Source organism: Narcine bancroftii, chromosome 11 (assembly GCF_036971445.1).
Source record: "Narcine bancroftii isolate sNarBan1 chromosome 11, sNarBan1.hap1, whole genome shotgun sequence".
Taxonomy (NCBI): Eukaryota; Metazoa; Chordata; class Chondrichthyes; order Torpediniformes; family Narcinidae; genus Narcine; species Narcine bancroftii.
Genome location: NC_091479.1, coordinates 55,845,372 through 55,869,560, shown reverse-complemented (window position 1 = coordinate 55,869,560; position 24,189 = coordinate 55,845,372). Strand labels below are relative to the sequence as shown.

General features: G+C 61.5%; 1 protein-coding gene across 1 annotated transcript in view; it reads left to right on the top strand.

Moving 5' to 3' along the window:
- LOC138745210 (serine/arginine repetitive matrix protein 2-like) overlaps positions 1-24,189 on the top strand; it is a 190,770-nt gene that overhangs the window by 129,676 nt on the left and 36,905 nt on the right. The window contains exons 31-34 of the mRNA XM_069902273.1: positions 15,163-15,361; positions 15,992-16,143; positions 20,519-20,668; positions 21,496-21,694. Coding sequence (XP_069758374.1) covers positions 15,163-15,361; positions 15,992-16,143; positions 20,519-20,668; positions 21,496-21,694 — 700 coding nt within the window. The remainder of the gene's footprint in view (positions 1-15,162; positions 15,362-15,991; positions 16,144-20,518; positions 20,669-21,495; positions 21,695-24,189) is intronic.

Below are 24,189 nucleotides of genomic sequence, written 5' to 3'. Positions count from 1 at the left end.
CCCCACTACCCAGAGCCACCGTAACCCCACCATCCAGAGCCACACTAACCCCACTACCCAGAGCCACCGTAACCCCACTACCCAGAGCCACCGTAACCCCACCATCCAGAGCCACACTAACCCCACCACCCAGAGCCACCGTAATCCCACTACCCAGAGCCACCGTAACCCCAATACCCAGAGCCACCGAAACCGCACGACCCAGAGCCATCGTAACCCCACAATCCAGAGCCACCGTAACTCCACGACACAGAGCAGCCGGAACCCCACTACCCAGAGCCGTCGTAACACCCATGACCCAGCGCCACTGTAACACCATGACCCAGAACCACCGTAACCCCACTACCCAGAGCAGTCGTAACCCCTCTACCCAGAGACACCGTAACCCCATTACCCAGAGCCACCGTAACCCCACTACCCAGAGCCACCGTAACCCCACTACCCAGAGCCACCGTAACGCCACTACCCAGAGCCACCGTAACCCCACCACCCAGAGCCACCGTAACCCCACCACCTAGAGCCACCGTAACCCCACTACCCAGAGCCACCGTAACCTCACTACCCAGAGCCACCGTAACTCCACTACCCAGAGCCACCGAAACCCCACCACCCAGAGCCACTACCCAGAGCCTCCGTAACCCCACCATCCAGAGCCACCGTAACCCCACCACCCAGAGCCACCGTAACCCCACCACACAGAGCCACACTAACCCCATCACCCTGAGCCACCGTAACCCCACTGCCCAGAGCCACCATAACCCCACTACCCAGAGCCACCGTAACCCCACTACCCAGAGCCACCGTAACCCCACCATCCAGAGCCACACTAACCCCACCACCCAGAGCCACCGTAACCCCACTGCCCAGAGCCACCATAACCCCACTACCCAGAGCCACCGTAACCCCACTACCCAGAGCCACCGTAACCCCACCATCCAGAGCCACCATAACCCCACCACCCAGAGCCAACCTAACTCCACCACCCAGAGCCACCGTAACCCCACCACCCAGAGCCAACCTAACCCAACCACCCAGAGCCTCCGTAACCACACCACCCAGAGCCACCCTAACCCCACCACCCAGAGCCACCCTAACCCCACCACCCAGAGCCACCGTAACCCCACTACCCAGAGCCACCGGAACCCCACGACCCAGAGCCACCGGAACCCCACGACCCAGAACCGTCATAACCCCACGACCCAGAGCCACCGTAATCCCACTACCCAGAGCCACCGTAACCCCAATACCCAGAGCCACCGAAACCGCACGACCCAGAGCCATCGTAACCCCACAATCCAGAGCCACCGTAACTCCACGACACAGAGCAGCCGGAACCCCACGACCCAGAGCCACTGTAACCCCACGACCCAGAGCCGCTGTAACCCCACAACCCAGAGCCGGCGTAACCCCACAACCCAGAGCCACCGGAACCCCACGACCCAGAACCGTCATAACCCCACGACCCAGAGCCACCGTAACCCCACTATCCAGAGCCGCCATAACCCCACCAGCCAGAGCCGCCGTAACCCCACCACCCAGAGGGGTCTTAACCCCACCATCTAGAGCTGCCATAACCCCACCACACAGAGCCACACTAACCCCATCACCCTGAGCCACCGTAACCCCACTGCCCAGAGCCACCATAACCCCACTACCCAGAGCCACCGTAACCCCACTACCCAGAGCCACCGTAACCCCACCATCCAGAGCCACACTAACCCCACCACCCAGAGCCACCGTAACCCCACTGCCCAGAGCCACCATAACCCCACTACCCAGAGCCACCGTAACCCCACCACACAGAGCCACACTAACCCCACCACCCAGAGCCACCGTAACCCCACTGCCCAGAGCCACCATAACCCCACTACCCAGAGCCACCGTAACCCCACCACACAGAGCCACACTAACCCCATCACCCTGAGCCACCGTAACCCCACTGCCCAGAGCCACCATAACCCCACTACCCAGAGCCACCGTAACCCCACCATCCAGAGCCACACTAACCCCACTACCCAGAGCCACCGTAACCCCACTACCCAGAGCCACCGTAACCCCACCATCCAGAGCCACACTAACCCCACCACCCAGAGCCACCGTAATCCCACTACCCAGAGCCACCGTAACCCCAATACCCAGAGCCACCGAAACCGCACGACCCAGAGCCATCGTAACCCCACAATCCAGAGCCACCGTAACTCCACGACACAGAGCAGCCGGAACCCCACTACCCAGAGCCGTCGTAACACCCATGACCCAGCGCCACTGTAACACCATGACCCAGAACCACCGTAACCCCACTACCCAGAGCAGTCGTAACCCCTCTACCCAGAGACACCGTAACCCCATTACCCAGAGCCACCGTAACCCCACTACCCAGAGCCACCGTAACCCCACTACCCAGAGCCACCGTAACGCCACTACCCAGAGCCACCGTAACCCCACCACCCAGAGCCACCGTAACCCCACCACCTAGAGCCACCGTAACCCCACTACCCAGAGCCACCGTAACCTCACTACCCAGAGCCACCGTAACTCCACTACCCAGAGCCACCGAAACCCCACCACCCAGAGCCACTACCCAGAGCCTCCGTAACCCCACCATCCAGAGCCACCGTAACCCCACCACCCAGAGCCACCGTAACCCCACCACCCAGAGCCACCGTAACCCCACCACACAGAGCCACACTAACCCCATCACCCTGAGCCACCGTAACCCCACTGCCCAGAGCCACCATAACCCCACTACCCAGAGCCACCGTAACCCCACTACCCAGAGCCACCGTAACCCCACCATCCAGAGCCACACTAACCCCACCACCCAGAGCCACCGTAACCCCACTGCCCAGAGCCACCATAACCCCACTACCCAGAGCCACCGTAACCCCACTACCCAGAGCCACCGTAACCCCACCATCCAGAGCCACCATAACCCCACCACCCAGAGCCAACCTAACTCCACCACCCAGAGCCACCGTAACCCCACCACCCAGAGCCAACCTAACCCAACCACCCAGAGCCTCCGTAACCACACCACCCAGAGCCACCCTAACCCCACCACCCAGAGCCACCCTAACCCCACCACCCAGAGCCACCGTAACCCCACTACCCAGAGCCACCGTAACTCCACGACACAGAGCAGCCGGAACCCCACTACCCAGAGCCGTCGTAACCCCACGACCCAGAGCCACTGTAACCCCACGACCCAGAGCCGCTGTAACCCCACAACCCAGAGCCACCGTAACCCCACTGCCCAGAGCCACCATAACCCCACTACCCAGAGCCACCGTAACCCCACTACCCAGAGCCACCGTAACCCCACCATCCAGAGCCACCATAACCCCACCACCCAGAGCCAACCTAACTCCACCACCCAGAGCCACCGTAACCCCACCACCCAGAGCCAACCTAACCCAACCACCCAGAGCCTCCGTAACCACACCACCCAGAGCCACCCTAACCCCACCACCCAGAGCCACCCTAACCCCACCACCCAGAGCCACCGTAACCCCACTACCCAGAGCCACCGTAACTCCACGACACAGAGCAGCCGGAACCCCACTACCCAGAGCCGTCGTAACCCCACGACCCAGAGCCACTGTAACCCCACGACCCAGAGCCGCTGTAACCCCACAACCCAGAGCCGGCGTAACCCCACAACCCAGAGCCACCGGAACCCCACGACCCAGAACCGTCATAACCCCACGACCCAGAGCCACCGTAATCCCACTACCCAGAGCCACCGTAACCCCAATACCCAGAGCCACCGAAACCGCACGACCCAGAGCCATCGTAACCCCACAATCCAGAGCCACCGTAACTCCACGACACAGAGCAGCCGGAACCCCACTACCCAGAGCCGTCGTAACCCCACGACCCAGAGCCACTGTAACCCCACGACCCAGAGCCGCTGTAACCCCACAACCCAGAGCCGGCGTAACCCCACAACCCAGAGCCACCGGAACCCCACGACCCAGAACCGTCATAACCCCACGACCCAGAGCCACCGTAACCCCACTATCCAGAGCCGCCATAACCCCACCAGCCAGAGCCGCCGTAACCCCACCACCCAGAGGGGTCTTAACCCCACCATCTAGAGCTGCCATAACCCCACCACCCAGAACCGCCGTAACCCCACCATCTAGAACCGCCGTAACCCCACCACCCTATGCCACCGTAACCCCACCACCCAGAGCCACCATTACCCCACTACACAGAGGCACCGTATCCCCACTACCCAGAGCCACCGTAACCCCACCACCTAGAGCCACCGTAACCTCACTAACCAGAGCCACCGTAACTCCACTACCCAGAGCCACCGAAACCCCACCACCCAGAGCCACTACCCAGAGCCTCCGTAACCCCACCATCCAGAGCCAACGTAACCCCACCACCCAGAGCCACCGTAACCCCACCACCCAGAGCCACCGTAACCCCACCACACAGAGCCACACTAACCCCATCACCCTGAGCCACCGTAACCCCACTGCCCAGAGCCACCATAACCCCACTACCCAGAGCCACCGTAACCCCACTACCCAGAGCCACCGTAACCCCACCATCCAGAGCCACACTAACCCCACCACCCAGAACCACCGTAACCCCACTGCCCAGAGCCACCATAACCCCACTACCCAGAGCCACCGTAACCCCACTACCCAGAGCCACCGTAACCCCACCATCCAGAGCCACCATAACCCCACCACCCAGAGCCAACCTAACTCCACCACCCAGAGCCACCGTAACCCCACCACCCAGAGCCAACCTAACCCAACCACCCAGAGCCTCCGTAACCACACCACCCAGAGCCACCCTAACCCCACCACCCAGAGCCACCCTAACCCCACCACCCAGAGCCACCGTAACCCCACTACCCAGAGCCACCGTAACTCCACGACACAGAGCAGCCGGAACCCCACTACCCAGAGCCGTCGTAACCCCACGACCCAGAGCCACTGTAACCCCACGACCCAGAGCCGCTGTAACCCCACAACCCAGAGCCGGCGTAACCCCACAACCCAGAGCCACCGGAACCCCACGACCCAGAACCGTCATAACCCCACGACCCAGAGCCACCGTAATCCCACTACCCAGAGCCACCGTAACCCCAATACCCAGAGCCACCGAAACCGCACGACCCAGAGCCATCGTAACCCCACAATCCAGAGCCACCGTAACTCCACGACACAGAGCAGCCGGAACCCCACTACCCAGAGCCGTCGTAACACCCATGACCCAGCGCCACTGTAACACCATGACCCAGAACCACCGTAACCCCACTACCCAGAGCAGTCGTAACCCCTCTACCCAGAGACACCGTAACCCCATTACCCAGAGCCACCGTAACCCCACTACCCAGAGCCACCGTAACCCCACTACCCAGAGCCACCGTAACGCCACTACCCAGAGCCACCGTAACCCCACCACCCAGAGCCACCGTAACCCCACCACCTAGAGCCACCGTAACGCCACTACCCAGAGCCACCGTAACCTCACTACCCAGAGCCACCGTAACTCCACTACCCAGAGCCACCGAAACCCCACCACCCAGAGCCACTACCCAGAGCCTCCGTAACCCCACCATCCAGAGCCACCGTAACCCCACCACCCAGAGCCACCGTAACCCCACCACGCAGAGCCACCGTAACCCCACCACACAGAGCCACACTAACCCCATCACCCTGAGCCACCGTAACCCCACTGCCCAGAGCCACCATAACCCCACTACCCAGAGCCACCGTAACCCCACTACCCAGAGCCACCGTAACCCCACCATCCAGAGCCACCATAACCCCACCACCCAGAGCCAACCTAACTCCACCACCCAGAGCCACCGTAACCCCACCACCCAGAGCCAACCTAACCCAACCACCCAGAGCCTCCGTAACCACACCACCCAGAGCCACCCTAACCCCACCACCCAGAGCCAACCTAACTCCACCACCCAGAGCCACCGTAACCCCACCACCCAGAGCCAACCTAACCCAATCACCCAGAGCCTCCGTAACCACACCACCCAGAGCCACCCTCACCCCACCACCCAGAGCCACCCTAACCCCACCACCCAGAGCCACCGTAACCCCACTACCCAGAGCCACCGTAACTCCACGACACAGAGCAGCCGCAACCCCACTACCCAGAGCCGTCGTAACCCCACGACCCAGAGCCACTGTAACCCCACGACCCAGAGCCGCTGTAACCCCACAACCCAGAGCCGGCGTAACCCCACAACCCAGAGCCACCGGAACCCCACGACCCAGAACCGTCATAACCCCACGACCCAGAGCCACCGTAATCCCACTACCCAGAGCCACCGTAACCCCAATACCCAGAGCCACCGAAACCGCACGACCCAGAGCCATCGTAACCCCACAATCCAGAGCCACCGTAACTCCACGACACAGAGCAGCCGGAACCCCACTACCCAGAGCCGTCGTAACCCCACGACCCAGAGCCACTGTAACCCCACGACCCAGAGCCGCTGTAACCCCACAACCCAGAGCCGGCGTAACCCCACAACCCAGAGCCACCGGAACCCCACGACCCAGAACCGTCATAACCCCACGACCCAGAGCCACCGTAACCCCACTATCCAGAGCCGCCATAACCCCACCAGCCAGAGCCGCCGTAACCCCACCACCCAGAGGGGTCTTAACCCCACCATCTAGAGCTGCCATAACCCCACCACACAGAGCCACACTAACCCCATCACCCTGAGCCACCGTAACCCCACTGCCCAGAGCCACCATAACCCCACTACCCAGAGCCACCGTAACCCCACTACCCAGAGCCACCGTAACCCCACCATCCAGAGCCACACTAACCCCACCACCCAGAGCCACCGTAACCCCACTGCCCAGAGCCACCATAACCCCACTACCCAGAGCCACCGTAACCCCACCACACAGAGCCACACTAACCCCACCACCCAGAGCCACCGTAACCCCACTGCCCAGAGCCACCATAACCCCACTACCCAGAGCCACCGTAACCCCACCACACAGAGCCACACTAACCCCATCACCCTGAGCCACCGTAACCCCACTGCCCAGAGCCACCATAACCCCACTACCCAGAGCCACCGTAACCCGACCATCCAGAGCCACACTAACCCCACTACCCAGAGCCACCGTAACCCCACTACCCAGAGCCACCGTAACCCCACCATCCAGAGCCACACTAACCCCACCACCCAGAGCCACCGTAATCCCACTACCCAGAGCCACCGTAACCCCAATACCCAGAGCCACCGAAACCGCACGACCCAGAGCCATCGTAACCCCACAATCCAGAGCCACCGTAACTCCACGACACAGAGCAGCCGGAACCCCACTACCCAGAGCCGTCGTAACACCCATGACCCAGTGCCACTGTAACACCATGACCCAGAACCACCGTAACCCCACTACCCAGAGCAGTCGTAACCCCTCTACCCAGAGACACCGTAACCCCATTACCCAGAGCCACCGTAACCCCACTACCCAGAGCCACCGTAACCCCACTACCCAGAGCCACCGTAACGCCACTACCCAGAGCCACCGTAACCCCACCACCCAGAGCCACCGTAACCCCACCACCTAGAGCCACCGTAACCCCACTACCCAGAGCCACCGTAACCTCACTACCCAGAGCCACCGTAACTCCACTACCCAGAGCCACCGAAACCCCACCACCCAGAGCCACTACCCACTGCCTCCGTAACCCCACCATCCAGAGCCACCGTAACCCCACCACCCAGAGCCACCGTAACCCCACCACCCAGAGCCACCGTAACCCCACCACACAGAGCCACACTAACCCCATCACCCTGAGCCACCGTAACCCCACTGCCCAGAGCCACCATAACCCCACTACCCAGAGCCACCGTAACCCCACTACCCAGAGCCACCGTAACCCCACCATCCAGAGCCACACTAACCCCACCACCCAGAGCCACCGTAACCCCACTGCCCAGAGCCACCATAACCCCACTACCCAGAGCCACCGTAACCCCACTACCCAGAGCCACCGTAACCCCACCATCCAGAGCCACCATAACCCCACCACCCAGAGCCAACCTAACTCCACCACCCAGAGCCACCGTAACCCCACCACCCAGAGCCAACCTAACCCAACCACCCAGAGCCTCCGTAACCACACCACCCAGAGCCACCCTAACCCCACCACCCAGAGCCACCCTAACCCCACCACCCAGAGCCACCGTAACCCCACTACCCAGAGCCACCGTAACTCCACGACACAGAGCAGCCGGAACCCCACTACCCAGAGCCGTCGTAACCCCACGACCCAGAGCCACTGTAACCCCACGACCCAGAGCCGCTGTAACCCCACAACCCAGAGCCGGCGTAACCCCACAACCCAGAGCCACCGGAACCCCACGACCCAGAACCGTCATAACCCCACGACCCAGAGCCACCGTAATCCCACTACCCAGAGCCACCGTAACCCCAATACCCAGAGCCACCGAAACCGCACGACCCAGAGCCATCGTAACCCCACAATCCAGAGCCACCGTAACTCCACGACACAGAGCAGCCGGAACCCCACTACCCAGAGCCGTCGTAACCCCACGACCCAGAGCCACTGTAACCCCACGACCCAGAGCCGCTGTAACCCCACAACCCAGAGCCGGCGTAACCCCACAACCCAGAGCCACCGGAACCCCACGACCCAGAACCGTCATAACCCCACGACCCAGAGCCACCGTAACCCCACTATCCAGAGCCGCCATAACCCCACCAGCCAGAGCCGCCGTAACCCCACCACCCAGAGGGGTCTTAACCCCACCATCTAGAGCTGCCATAACCCCACCACCCAGAACCGCCGTAACCCCACCATCTAGAACCGCCGTAACCCCACCACCCTATGCCACCGTAACCCCACCACCCAGAGCCACCATTACCCCACTACACAGAGGCACCGTATCCCCACTACCCAGAGCCACCGTAACCCCACCACCTAGAGCCACCGTAACCTCACTACCCAGAGCCACCGTAACTCCACTACCCAGAGCCACCGAAACCCCACCACCCAGAGCCACTACCCAGAGCCTCCGTAACCCCACCATCCAGAGCCACCGTAACCCCACCACCCAGAGCCACCGTAACCCCACCACCCAGAGCCACCGTAACCCCACCACACAGAGCCACACTAACCCCATCACCCTGAGCCACCGTAACCCCACTGCCCAGAGCCACCATAACCTCACTACCCAGAGCCACCGTAACCCCACTACCCAGAGCCACCGTAACCCCACCATCCAGAGCCACACTAACCCCACCACCCAGAGCCACCGTAACCCCACTGCCCAGAGCCACCATAACCCCACTACCCAGAGCCACCGTAACCCCACTACCCAGAGCCACCGTAACCCCACCATCCAGAGCCACCATAACCCCACCACCCAGAGCCAACCTAACTCCACCACCCAGAGCCACCGTAACCCCACCACCCAGAGCCAACCTAACCCAACCACCCAGAGCCTCCGTAACCACACCACCCAGAGCCACCCTAACCCCACCACCCAGTGCCACCCTAACCCCACCACCCAGAGCCACCGTAACCCCACTACCCAGAGCCACCGTAACTCCACGACACAGAGCAGCCGGAACCCCACTACCCAGAGCCGTCGTAACCCCACGACCCAGAGCCACTGTAACCCCACGACCCAGAGCCGCTGTAACCCCACAACCCAGAGCCGGCGTAACCCCACAACCCAGAGCCACCGGAACCCCACGACCCAGAACCGTCATAACCCCACGACCCAGAGCCACCGTAATCCCACTACCCAGAGCCACCGTAACCCCAATACCCAGAGCCATCGAAACCGCACGACCCAGAGCCATCGTAACCCCACAATCCAGAGCCACCGTAACTCCACGACACAGAGCAGCCGGAACCCCACTACCCAGAGCCGTCATAACACCCATGACCCAGCGCCACTGTAACACCATGACCCAGAACCACCGTAACCCCACTACCCAGAGCAGTCGTAACCCCTCTACCCAGAGACACCGTAACCCCATTACCCAGAGCCACCGTAACCCCACTGCCCAGAGCCACCGTAACCCCACTACCCAGAGCCACCGTAACCCCACTACCCAGAGCCGCCGTAACCCCACCACCCAGAGGGGTCTTAACCCCACCATCTAGAGCTGCCATAACCCCACCACACAGAGCCACACTAACCCCATCACCCTGAGCCACCGTAACCCCACTGCCCAGAGCCACCATAACCCCACTACCCAGAGCCACCGTAACCCCACTACCCAGAGCCACCGTAACCCCACCATCCAGAGCCACACTAACCCCACCACCCAGAGCCACCGTAACCCCACTGCCCAGAGCCACCATAACCCCACTACCCAGAGCCACCGTAACCCCACCACACAGAGCCACACTAACCCCACCACCCAGAGCCACCGTAACCCCACTGCCCAGAGCCACCATAACCCCACTACCCAGAGCCACCGTAACCCCACCACACAGAGCCACACTAACCCCATCACCCTGAGCCACCGTAACCCCACTGCCCAGAGCCACCATAACCCCACTACCCAGAGCCACCGTAACCCGACCATCCAGAGCCACACTAACCCCACTACCCAGAGCCACCGTAACCCCACTACCCAGAGCCACCGTAACCCCACCATCCAGAGCCACACTAACCCCACCACCCAGAGCCACCGTAATCCCACTACCCAGAGCCACCGTAACCCCAATACCCAGAGCCACCGAAACCGCACGACCCAGAGCCATCGTAACCCCACAATCCAGAGCCACCGTAACTCCACGACACAGAGCAGCCGGAACCCCACTACCCAGAGCCGTCGTAACACCCATGACCCAGCGCCACTGTAACACCATGACCCAGAACCACCGTAACCCCACTACCCAGAGCAGTCGTAACCCCTCTACCCAGAGACACCGTAACCCCATTACCCAGAGCCACCGTAACCCCACTACCCAGAGCCACCGTAACCCCACTACCCAGAGCCACCGTAACGCCACTACCCAGAGCCACCGTAACCCCACCACCCAGAGCCACCGTAACCCCACCACCTAGAGCCACCGTAACCCCACTACCCAGAGCCACCGTAACCTCACTACCCAGAGCCACCGTAACTCCACTACCCAGAGCCACCGAAACCCCACCACCCAGAGCCACTACCCAGAGCCTCCGTAACCCCACCATCCAGAGCCACCGTAACCCCACCACCCAGAGCCACCGTAACCCCACCACCCAGAGCCACCGTAACCCCACCACACAGAGCCACACTAACCCCATCACCCTGAGCCACCGTAACCCCACTGCCCAGAGCCACCATAACCCCACTACCCAGAGCCACCGTAACCCCACTACCCAGAGCCACCGTAACCCCACCATCCAGAGCCACACTAACCCCACCACCCAGAGCCACCGTAACCCCACTGCCCAGAGCCACCATAACCCCACTACCCAGAGCCACCGTAACCCCACTACCCAGAGCCACCGTAACCCCACCATCCAGAGCCACCATAACCCCACCACCCAGAGCCAACCTAACTCCACCACCCAGAGCCACCGTAACCCCACCACCCAGAGCCAACCTAACCCAACCACCCAGAGCCTCCGTAACCACACCACCCAGAGCCACCCTAACCCCACCACCCAGAGCCACCCTAACCCCACCACCCAGAGCCACCGTAACCCCACTACCCAGAGCCACCGTAACTCCACGACACAGAGCAGCCGGAACCCCACTACCCAGAGCCGTCGTAACCCCACGACCCAGAGCCACTGTAACCCCACGACCCAGAGCCGCTGTAACCCCACAACCCAGAGCCGGCGTAACCCCACAACCCAGAGCCACCGGAACCCCACGACCCAGAACCGTCATAACCCCACGACCCAGAGCCACCGTAATCCCACTACCCAGAGCCACCGTAACCCCAATACCCAGAGCCACCGAAACCGCACGACCCAGAGCCATCGTAACCCCACAATCCAGAGCCACCGTAACTCCACGACACAGAGCAGCCGGAACCCCACTACCCAGAGCCGTCGTAACCCCACGACCCAGAGCCACTGTAACCCCACGACCCAGAGCCGCTGTAACCCCACAACCCAGAGCCGGCGTAACCCCACAACCCAGAGCCACCGGAACCCCACGACCCAGAACCGTCATAACCCCACGACCCAGAGCCACCGTAACCCCACTATCCAGAGCCGCCATAACCCCACCAGCCAGAGCCGCCGTAACCCCACCACCCAGAGGGGTCTTAACCCCACCATCTAGAGCTGCCATAACCCCACCACCCAGAACCGCCGTAACCCCACCATCTAGAACCGCCGTAACCCCACCACCCTATGCCACCGTAACCCCACCACCCAGAGCCACCATTACCCCACTACACAGAGGCACCGTATCCCCACTACCCAGAGCCACCGTAACCCCACCACCTAGAGCCACCGTAACCTCACTACCCAGAGCCACCGTAACTCCACTACCCAGAGCCACCGAAACCCCACCACCCAGAGCCACTACCCAGAGCCTCCGTAACCCCACCATCCAGAGCCACCGTAACCCCACCACCCAGAGCCACCGTAACCCCACCACCCAGAGCCACCGTAACCCCACCACACAGAGCCACACTAACCCCATCACCCTGAGCCACCGTAACCCCACTGCCCAGAGCCACCATAACCCCACTACCCAGAGCCACCGTAACCCCACTACCCAGAGCCACCGTAACCCCACCATCCAGAGCCACACTAACCCCACCACCCAGAGCCACCGTAACCCCACTGCCCAGAGCCACCATAACCCCACTACCCAGAGCCACCGTAACCCCACTACCCAGAGCCACCGTAACCCCACCATCCAGAGCCACCATAACCCCACCACCCAGAGCCAACCTAACTCCACCACCCAGAGCCACCGTAACCCCACCACCCAGAGCCAACCTAACCCAACCACCCAGAGCCTCCGTAACCACACCACCCAGAGCCACCCTAACCCCACCACCCAGTGCCACCCTAACCCCACCACCCAGAGCCACCGTAACCCCACTACCCAGAGCCACCGTAACTCCACGACACAGAGCAGCCGGAACCCCACTACCCAGAGCCGTCGTAACCCCACGACCCAGAGCCACTGTAACCCCACGACCCAGAGCCGCTGTAACCCCACAACCCAGAGCCGGCGTAACCCCACAACCCAGAGCCACCGGAACCCCACGACCCAGAATGGTCATAACCCCACGACCCAGAGCCACCGTAATCCCACTACCCAGAGCCACCGTAACCCCAATACCCAGAGCCATCGAAACCGCACGACCCAGAGCCATCGTAACCCCACAATCCAGAGCCACCGTAACTCCACGACACAGAGCAGCCGGAACCCCACTACCCAGAGCCGTCGTAACACCCATGACCCAGCGCCACTGTAACACCATGACCCAGAACCACCGTAACCCCACTACCCAGAGCAGTCGTAACCCCTCTACCCAGAGACACCGTAACCCCATTACCCAGAGCCACCGTAACCCCACTACCCAGAGCCACCGTAACCCCACTACCCAGAGCCACCGTAACGCCACTACCCAGAGCCACCGTAACCCCACCACCCAGAGCCACCGTAACCCCACCACCTAGAGCCACCGTAATCCCACTACCCAGAGCCACCGTAACCTCACTACCCAGAGCCACCGTAACTCCACTACCCAGAGCCACCGAAACCCCACCACCCAGAGCCACTACCCAGAGCCTCCGTAACCCCACCATCCAGAGCCACCGTAACCCCACCACCCAGAGCCACCGTAACCCCACCACCCAGAGCCACCGTAACCCCACCACACAGAGCCACACTAACCCCATCACCCTGAGCCACCGTAACCCCACTGCCCAGAGCCACCATAACCCCACTACCCAGAGCCACCGTAACCCCACTACCCAGAGCCACCGTAACCCCACCATCCAGAGCCACACTAACCCCACCACCCAGAGCCACCGTAACCCCACTGCCCAGAGCCACCATAACCCCACTACCCAGAGCCACCGTAACCCCACTACCCAGAGCCACCGTAACCCCACCATCCAGAGCCACCATAACCCCACCACCCAGAGCCAACCTAACTCCACCACCCAGAGCCACCGTAACCCCACCACCCAGAGCCAACCTAACCCAATCACCCAGAGCCTCCGTAACCACACCACCCAGAGCCACCCTAACCCCACCACCCAGAGCCACCCTAACCCCACCACCCAGAGCCACCGTAACCCCACTACCCAGAGCCACCGTAACTCCACGACACAGAGCAGCCGGAACCCCACTACCCAGAGCCGTCGTAACCCCACGACCCAGAGCCACTGTAACCCCACGACCCAGAGCCGCTGTAACCCCACAACCCAGAGCCGGCGTAACCCCACAACCCAGAGCCACCGGAACCCCACGACCCAGAACCGTCATAACCCCACGACCCAGAGCCACCGTAATCCCACTACCCAGAGCCACCGTAACCCCAATACCCAGAGCCACCGAAACCGCACGACCCAGAGCCATCGTAACCCCACAATCCAGAGCCACCGTAACTCCACGACACAGAGCAGCCGGAACCCCACTACCCAGAGCCGTCGTAACCCCACGACCCAGAGCCACTGTAACCCCACGACCCAGAGCCGCTGTAACCCCACAACCCAGAGCCGGCGTAACCCCACAACCCAGAGCCACCGGAACCCCACGACCCAGAACCGTCATAACCCCACGACCCAGAGCCACCGTAACCCCACTATCCAGAGCCGCCATAACCCCACCAGCCAGAGCCGCCGTAACCCCACCACCCAGAGGGGTCTTAACCCCACCATCTAGAGCTGCCATAACCCCACCACCCAGAACCGCCGTAACCCCACCATCTAGAACCGCCGTAACCCCACCACCCTATGCCACCGTAACCCCACCACCCAGAGCCACCATTACCCCACTACACAGAGGCACCGTATCCCCACTACCCAGAATCACCGTAGCCCCAATTCCCAGAGCCACCGTAACCTCACTACCCAGGGTCACCGTAACCCGACTACCCAGAGCCAATGTAACCCCACTACCCAGAGCCACCGTAACCGCACTACCCAGAGCCACCATAACCCCACTACCCAGAGCCACCATAACCCCACTCCCAGAGCCACCGTAATCCCACTACCAAGAGCCGCCTTAACCCCCAAGACCCAGAGCCGCCGTAACTCCATGACGCACAGTCGCCGTAACCACATGACCCAGAGCCGCCGTAACCGCATGACCCACAGCCGCCGTAACCCCACCGCCCAGTGCCGATGTAACCCCACTACCAAGAGCCGCTGTAACCCACAGTACCCAGAGCCACCGTAACACCACTACACAGAGCCACTACCAAGAGCCACCATAACCCCACTACCCAAAGACACCGTAACCCCACTACCCAGAGCCACCGTAACCCCAGTACCTAGAGTCACCGTAACCCCACTACCCAGAGCCACCGTAACCCCAAGACCCAGAGCCGCCGTAACCCCAAGATCCAGAGCCGCCGTAACTCCAACACAGAGCCGCCGGAACCCCACGACCCAGAGCCGTCGTAACCCCACCACCCAGAGCCGCTGTAACCCCACTAGCCAGAGCTGCCGTAACCCCACCACCCAGAGGGGTCTTAACTCCACCATCTAGAGCTGCCATAACCCCACCACTCAGAACCGCCGTAACCCCACTACCCAGAGCCACCATAACCCTACTACCCAGAGCCACCGTAATCCCACTACCAAGAGCCGCCTCAACCCCCAAGACCCAGAGCCGCCGTAACTCCATGACGCACAACCGCCGTAACCCCACGACCCAGAGCCGCCGTAACCCCACCACCCTGAGCCGACGTAACCCCACTACCAAGAGCCGCTGTAACCCCCAGTACCCAGAGCCACCGTAACACCACTACCCAGAGCCACCTTAACCCCACTACCCAGAGCCACCCTAACCCCACCACCCAGAGCCACCGTAATCCCACTACCAAGAGCCGCCTTAACCCCCAAGACCCAGAGCCGCCGTAACTCCATGACGCACAGTCACCGTAACCACACGACCCAGAGCCGCCGTAACCGCACGACCCACAGCCGCCGTAATCCCACCGCCCAGAGCCGATGTAACCCCACTACCAAGAGCCGCTGTAACCCACAGTACCCAGAGCCACCGTAACACCACTACACAGAGCCACTACCAAGAGCCACCGTAACCCCACTACCCAAAGACACCGTAACCCCACTACCCAGAGCCACCGTAACCCCACTACCTAGAGTCACCGTAACCCCACTACCCAGAGCCACCGTAACCCCATGACCCAGAGCCGCCGTAACCCCAAGATCCAGAGCCGCCGTAACTCCACGACACAGAGCCGCCGGAACCCCACGACCCAGAGCCGTCGTAACCCCACGACCCAGAGCCGCTGTAACCCCACTAGCCAGAGCTGCCGTAACCCCACCACCCAGAGGGGTCTTAACTCCACCATCTAGAGCTGCCATAACGCCACCACCCAGAACCGCCGTAACCCCACTACCCAGAGCCACCATAACCCTACTACCCAGAGCCACCGTAATCCCACTACCAAGAGGCGCCTCAACCCCCAAGACCCAGAGCCGCCGTAACTCCATGACGCACAACCGCCGTAACCCCACGACCCAGAGCCGCCGTAACCCCACGACCCACAGTCGCCGTAACCCCACCACCCTGAGCCGACGTAACCCCACTACCAAGAGCCGCTGTAACCCCCAGTACCCAGAGCCACCGTAACACCACTACCCAGAGCCACCTTAACACCACTACACAGAGCCACCGTAACCCCACTACCCAAAGACACCGTAACCCCACTACCCAGAGCCACCGCAACCCCACTACCCAGAGTCAACGTAACCCCACTACCCAGAGCCGACGTAACCCCAAGACCCAGAGCCGTCATAACCCCAAGACCCAGAGCCGCCGTAACTCCACGACAAATAGCAGCCGGAACCCCACTACCCAGAGCCGTCGTAACCCCACGACCCAGAGGGTTCTTAACCCCACCATCTAGAGCTGCCATAACCCCACCACCCAGAACCGCCGTAACCCCACCATCTAGAACCGCCGTAACCCCACCACCCAATGCCACCGTAACCCCACCACCCAGAGCCACCATTACCCCACTACACAGAGGCACCGTATCCCCACTACCCAGAATCACCGTAGCCCCACTTCCCTGAGCCACCGTAACACCACTACCCAGGGTCAATGTAACCCGAATTCCCAGAGCCAATGTAACCCCACTACCCAGAGCCACCTTAATCCCACTACCCAGAGCCTCCGTAACACCCATTACCCAGCGCCACTGTAACCCCATTACCGAGTGCCACCGTAACCCCACGACCCAGAACCACCGTAACCCCACTACCCAGAGCCGTCGTAACCCCTCTACCCAGAGTCGCCGTAACACCCACTACCCAGAGCCACCGTAACACCCATGACCCAGCGCCACTGTAACCCCATTACCGAGTGCCACCGTAACCCCACGACCCAGAACCACCGTAACCCCACTACCCAGAGCCGTCGTAACCCCTCTACCCAGAGACACCGTAACTCCACTACCCAGAGCCACCTTAATCCCAATACCCAGAGCCACTGTAACCCCATGACCCAGAGCTACCATAATCCCACTACCCAGAGCGACCGTAACCCCTCTACCCAGAGCCTCCCTAACCACACTACCCAGAGCCACCGTAACCCCACTACCCAGAGCCACCGTAACACCCATGACCCAGCGCCACTGTAACCCCATTACCGAGTGCCACCATAACCCCACGACCCAGAACCACCGTAACCCCACTACCCAGAGCCGTCGTAACCCCTCTACCCAGAGTCGCCGTAACACCCACTACCCAGAGTCACCGTAACACCCATGACCCAGCGCCACTGTAACCCCATTACCGAGTGCCACCGTAACCCCACGACCCAGAACCACTGTAACCCCACTACCCAGAGCCGTCGTAACCCCTCTACCCAGAGACACCGTAACTCCACTACCCAGAGCCACCTTAATCCCAATACCCAGAGCCACTGTAACCCCATGACCCAGAGCTACCATAATCCCACTTCCCAGAGCCACCGTAACCCCTCTACCCAGAGCCTCTCTAACCACACTACCCAGAGCCACCGTAACCCCACAACCCAGAGCCACCGTAACCCCACTACCCAGAGCCTCTCTAACCACACTACCCAGAGCCGCCGTAACCCCACTGCCCAGAGCCACCATAACCCCACTACCCAGAGCCACCGTAACCCCACTACCCAGAGCCACCGTAACCCCACCATCCAGAGCCACCATAACCCCACCACCCAGTGCCACTGTAACCCCACTACCCAGAGCCACCATTACCCCACTACACAGAGCCACCATTACCCCACTACTCAGAGGCACTGTATCCCCACTACCCAGAATCACCGTAGCCCCACTTCTCAGAGCCACTGTAACCCCACGACCCAGAGCTACCATAATCCCACTACCCAGAGCCACCGTAACCCATCTACCCAGAGCCTCTCTAACCACACTACCCAGAGCCGCCGTAACCCCACCATCTAGAGCCGCCGTAACCCCACTACCCAGAGCCGCCGTAAGCCCACCACCCAGTGCCACCGTAACCCCACTACCCAGAGCCACCATTACCCCACTACACAGAGGCACCGTATGCCCACTACCCAGAATCACCGTAGCCCCAATTCCCAGAGCCACCGTAACCTCACTACCCAGGGTCACCGTAACCCGACTACCCAGAGCCAATGTAACCCCACTACCCAGAGCTACCTTAATCCCACTACCCAGAGCCACCGTAACCCCACTACCCAGAGCCGTCGTAACCCCTCTACCCAGAGTCGCCGTAACACCCACTACCCAGAGCCACCGTAACACCCATGACCCAGCGCCACTGTAACACCATGACCCAGAACCACCGTAACCCCACTACCCAGAGCAGTCGTAACCCCTCTACCCAGAGACACCGTAACCCCATTACCCAGAGCCACCGTAACCCCACTACCCAGAGCCACCGTAACCCCACTACCCAGAGCCACCGTAACGCCACTACCCAGAGCCACCGTAACCCCACCACCCAGAGCCACCGTAACCCCACCACCTAGAGCCACCGTAACCCCACTACCCAGAGCCACCGTAACCTCACTACCCAGAGCCACCGTAACTCCACTACCCAGAGCCACCGAAACCCCACCACCCAGAGCCACTACCCAGAGCCTCCGTAACCCCACCATCCAGAGCCACCGTAACCCCACCACCCAGAGCCACCGTAACCCCACCACCCAGAGCCACCGTAACCCCACCACACAGAGCCACACTAACCCCATCACCCTGAGCCACCGTAACCCCACTGCCCAGAGCCACCATAACCCCACTACCCAGAGCCACCGTAACCCCACTACCCAGAGCCACCGTAACCCCACCATCCAGAGCCACCATAACCCCACCACCCAGAGCCAACCTAACTCCACCACCCAGAGCCACCGTAACCCCACCACCCAGAGCCAACCTAACCCAACCACCCAGAGCCTCCGTAACCACACCACCCAGAGCCACCCTAACCCCACCACCCAGAGCCACCCTAACCCCACCACCCAGAGCCACCGTAACCCCACTACCCAGAGCCACCATAACCCCACTGCTCAGAGCCACCATAAACCCACTACCCAGAGCCACCATAACCCCACTACCCAGAGCCACCTTAACCCCACTAACGAGAGCCACCGTATCCCCACTACCCAGAGCCACTGTAACCCCACTACCCAGAGCCACCGTAACCCCACTACCCAGAGCCGCCGTAACCCCAATACCCAGAGCCACCGAAACCGCACGACCCAGAGCCATCGTAACCCCACAATCCAGAGCCACCGTAACTCCACGACACAGAGCAGCCGGAACCCCACTACCCAGAGCCGTCGTAACCCCACGACCCAGAGCCACTGTAACCCCACGACCCAGAGCCGCTGTAACCCCACAACCCAGAGCCGGCGTAACCCCACAACCCAGAGCCACCGGAACCCCACGACCCAGAACCGTCATAACCCCACGACCCAGAGCCACCGTAACCCCACTATCCAGAGCCGCCATAACCCCACCAGCCAGAGCCGCCGTAACCCCACCACCCAGAGGGGTCTTAACCCCACCATCTAGAGCTGCCATAACCCCACCACCCAGAACCGCCGTAACCCCACCATCTAGAACCGCCGTAACCCCACCACCCTATGCCACCGTAACCCCACCACCCAGAGCCACCATTACCCCACTACACAGAGGCACCGTATCCCCACTACCCAGAATCACCGTAGCCCCAATTCCCAGAGCCACCGTAACCTCACTACCCAGGGTCACCGTAACCCGACTACCCAGAGCCAATGTAACCCCACTACCCAGAGCCACCGTAACCGCACTACCCAGAGCCACCATAACCCCACTACCCAGAGCCACCATAACCCCACTCCCAGAGCCACCGTAATCCCACTACCAAGAGCCGCCTTAACCCCCAAGACCCAGAGCCGCCGTAACTCCATGACGCACAGTCGCCGTAACCACATGACCCAGAGCCGCCGTAACCGCATGACCCACAGCCGCCGTAACCCCACCGCCCAGAGCCGATGTAACCCCACTACCAAGAGCCGCTGTAACCCACAGTACCCAGAGCCACCGTAACACCACTACACAGAGCCACTACCAAGAGCCACCATAACCCCACTACCCAAAGACTCCGTAACCCCACTACCCAGAGCCACCGTAACCCCAGTACCTAGAGTCACCGTAACCCCACCACCCAGAGCCACCGTAACCCCAAGACCCAGAGCCGCCGTAACCCCAAGATCCAGAGCCGCCGTAACTCCACGACACAGAGCCGCCGGAACCCCACGACCCAGAGCCGTCGTAACCCCACCACCCAGAGCCGCTGTAACCCCACTAGCCAGAGCTGCCGTAACCCCACCACCCAGAGGGGTCTTAACTCCACCATCTAGAGCTGCCATAACCCCACCACTCAGAACCGCCGTAACCCCACTACCCAGAGCCACCATAACCCTACTACCCAGAGCCACCGTAATCCCACTACCAAGAGCCGCCTCAACCCCCAAGACCCAGAGCCGCCGTAACTCCATGACGCACAACCGCCGTAACCCCACGACCCAGAGCCGCCGTAACCCCACCACCCTGAGCTGACGTAACCCCACTACCAAGAGCCGCTGTAACCCCCAGTACCCAGAGCCACCGTAACACCACTACCCAGAGCCACCTTAACCCCACTACCCAGAGCCACCGTAACCCCACTACCCAAAGACACCGTAACCCCACTACCCAGAGCCACCGCAACCCCACTACCCAGAGTCAACGTAACCCCACTACCCAGGGCCACCGTAACCGCACTACCCAGAGCCTCCGTAACCACACTACCCAGAGCCACCCTAACCCCACCACCCAGAGCCACCGTAATCCCACTACCAAGAGCCGCCTTAACCCCCAAGACCCAGAGCTGCCGTAACTACATGACGCACAGTCACCGTAACCACACGACCCAGAGCCGCCGTAACCGCACGACCCACAGCCGCCGTAATCCCACCGCTCAGAGCCGATGTAACCCCACTACCAAGAGCCGCTGTAACCCACAGTACCCAGAGCCACCGTAACACCACTACACAGAGCCACTACCAAGAGCCACCGTAACCCCACTACCCAAAGACACCGTAACCCCACTACCCAGAGCCACCGTAACCCCACTACCTAGAGTCACCGTAACCCCACTACCCAGAGCCACCGTAACCCCATGACCCAGAGCCGCCGTAACCCCAAGATCCAGAGCCGCCGTAACTCCACGACACAGAGCCGCCGGAACCCCACGACCCAGAGCCGTCGTAACCCCACGACCCAGAGCCGCTGCAACCCCACTAGCCAGAGCTGCCGTAACCCCACCACCCAGAGGGGTCTTAACTCCACCATCTAGAGCTGCCATAACCCCACCACCCAGAACCGCCGTAACCCCACTACCCAGAGCCACCATAACCCTACTACCCAGAGCCACCGTAATCCCACTACCAAGAGCCGCCTCAACCCCCAAGACCCAGAGCCGCCGTAACTCCATGACGCACAACCGCCGTAACCCCACGACCCAGAGCCGCCGTAACCCCACGACCCACAGTCGCCGTAACCCCACCACCCTGAGCCGACGTAACCCCACTACCAAGAGCCGCTGTAACCCCCAGTACCCAGAGCCACCGTAACACCACTACCCAGAGCCACCTTAACACCACTACACAGAGCCACCGTAACCCCACTACCCAAAGACACCGTAACCCCACTACCCAGAGCCACCGCAACCCCACTACCCAGAGTCAACGTAACCCCACTACCCAGAGCCGACGTAACCCCAAGACCCAGAGCCGCCGTAACTCCACGACAAAGAGCAGCCGGAACCCCACTACCCAGAGCCGTCGTAACCCCACGACCCAGAGCCACTGTAACCCCACGACCCAGAGCCACCGGAACTCCACGACCCAGAGCCGTCATAACCCCACGACCCAGAGGCACCGTAACCCCACTATCCAGAGCCGCCATAACCCCACCAGCCAGAGCCGCCGTAACCCCACCACCCAGAGGGGTCTTAACCCCACCATCTAGAGCTGCCATAACCCCACCACCCAGAACCGCCGTAACCCCACCATCTAGAACCGCCGTAACCCCACCACCCAATGCCACCGTAACCCCACCACCCAGAGCCACCATTACCCCACTACACAGAGGCACCGTATCCCCACTACCCAGAATCACCGTAGCCCCACTTCCCTGAGCCACCGTAACACCACTACACAGGGTCAATGTAACCCGAATTCCCAGAGCCAATGTAACCCCACTACCCAGAGCCACCTTAATCCCACTACCCAGAGCCTCCGTAACACCCATGACCCAGCGCCACTGTAACCCCATTACCGAGTGCCACCGTAACCCCACGACCCAGAACCACCGTAACCCCACTACCCAGAGCCGTCGTAACCCCTCTACCCAGAGTCGCCGTAACACCCACTACCCAGAGCCACCGTAACACCCATGACCCAGCTCCACTGTAACCCCATTACCGAGTGCCACCGTAACCCCACGACCCAGAACCACCGTAACCCCACTACCCAGAGCCGTCGTAACCCCTCTACCCAGAGACACCGTAACTCCACTACCCAGAGCCACCTTAATCCCAATACCCAGAGCCACTGTAACCCCATGACCCAGAGCTACCATAATCCCACTACCCAGAGCGACCGTAACCCCTCTACCCAGAGCCTCTCTAACCACACTACCCAGAGCCACCGTAACCCCACTACCCAGAGCCACCGTAACACCCATGACCCAGCGCCACTGTAACCCCATTACCGAGTGCCACCATAACTCCACGACCCAGAACCACCGTAACCCCACTACCCAGAGCCGTCGTAACCCCTCTACCCAGAGTCGCCGTAACACCCACTACCCAGAGTCACCGTAACACCCATGACCCAGCGCCACTGTAACCCCATTACCGAGTGCCACCGTAACCCCACGACCCAGAACCACCGTAACCCCACTACCCAGAGCCGTCGTAACCCCTCTACCCAGAGACACCGTAACTCCACTACCCAGAGCCACCGTAACCCCACAATCCAGAGCCACCGTAACTCCACGACACAGAGCAGCCGGAACCCCACTACCCAGAGCCGTCGTAACACCCATGACCCAGCGCCACTGTAACACCATGACCCAGAACCACCGTAACCCCACTACCCAGAGCAGTCGTAACCCCTCTACCCAGAGACACCGTAACCCCATTACCCAGAGCCACCGTAACCCCACTACCCAGAGCCACCGTAACCCCACTACCCAGAGCCACCGTAACGCCACTACCCAGAGCCACCGTAACCCCACCACCCAGAGCCACCGTAACCCCACCACCTAGAGCCACCGTAACCCCACTACCCAGAGCCACCGTAACCTCACTACCCAGAGCCACCGTAACTCCACTACCCAGAGCCACCGAAACCCCACCACCCAGAGCCACTACCCAGAGCCTCCGTAACCCCACCATCCAGAGCCACCGTAACCCCACCACCCAGAGCCACCGTAACCCCACCACCCAGAGCCACCGTAACCCCACCA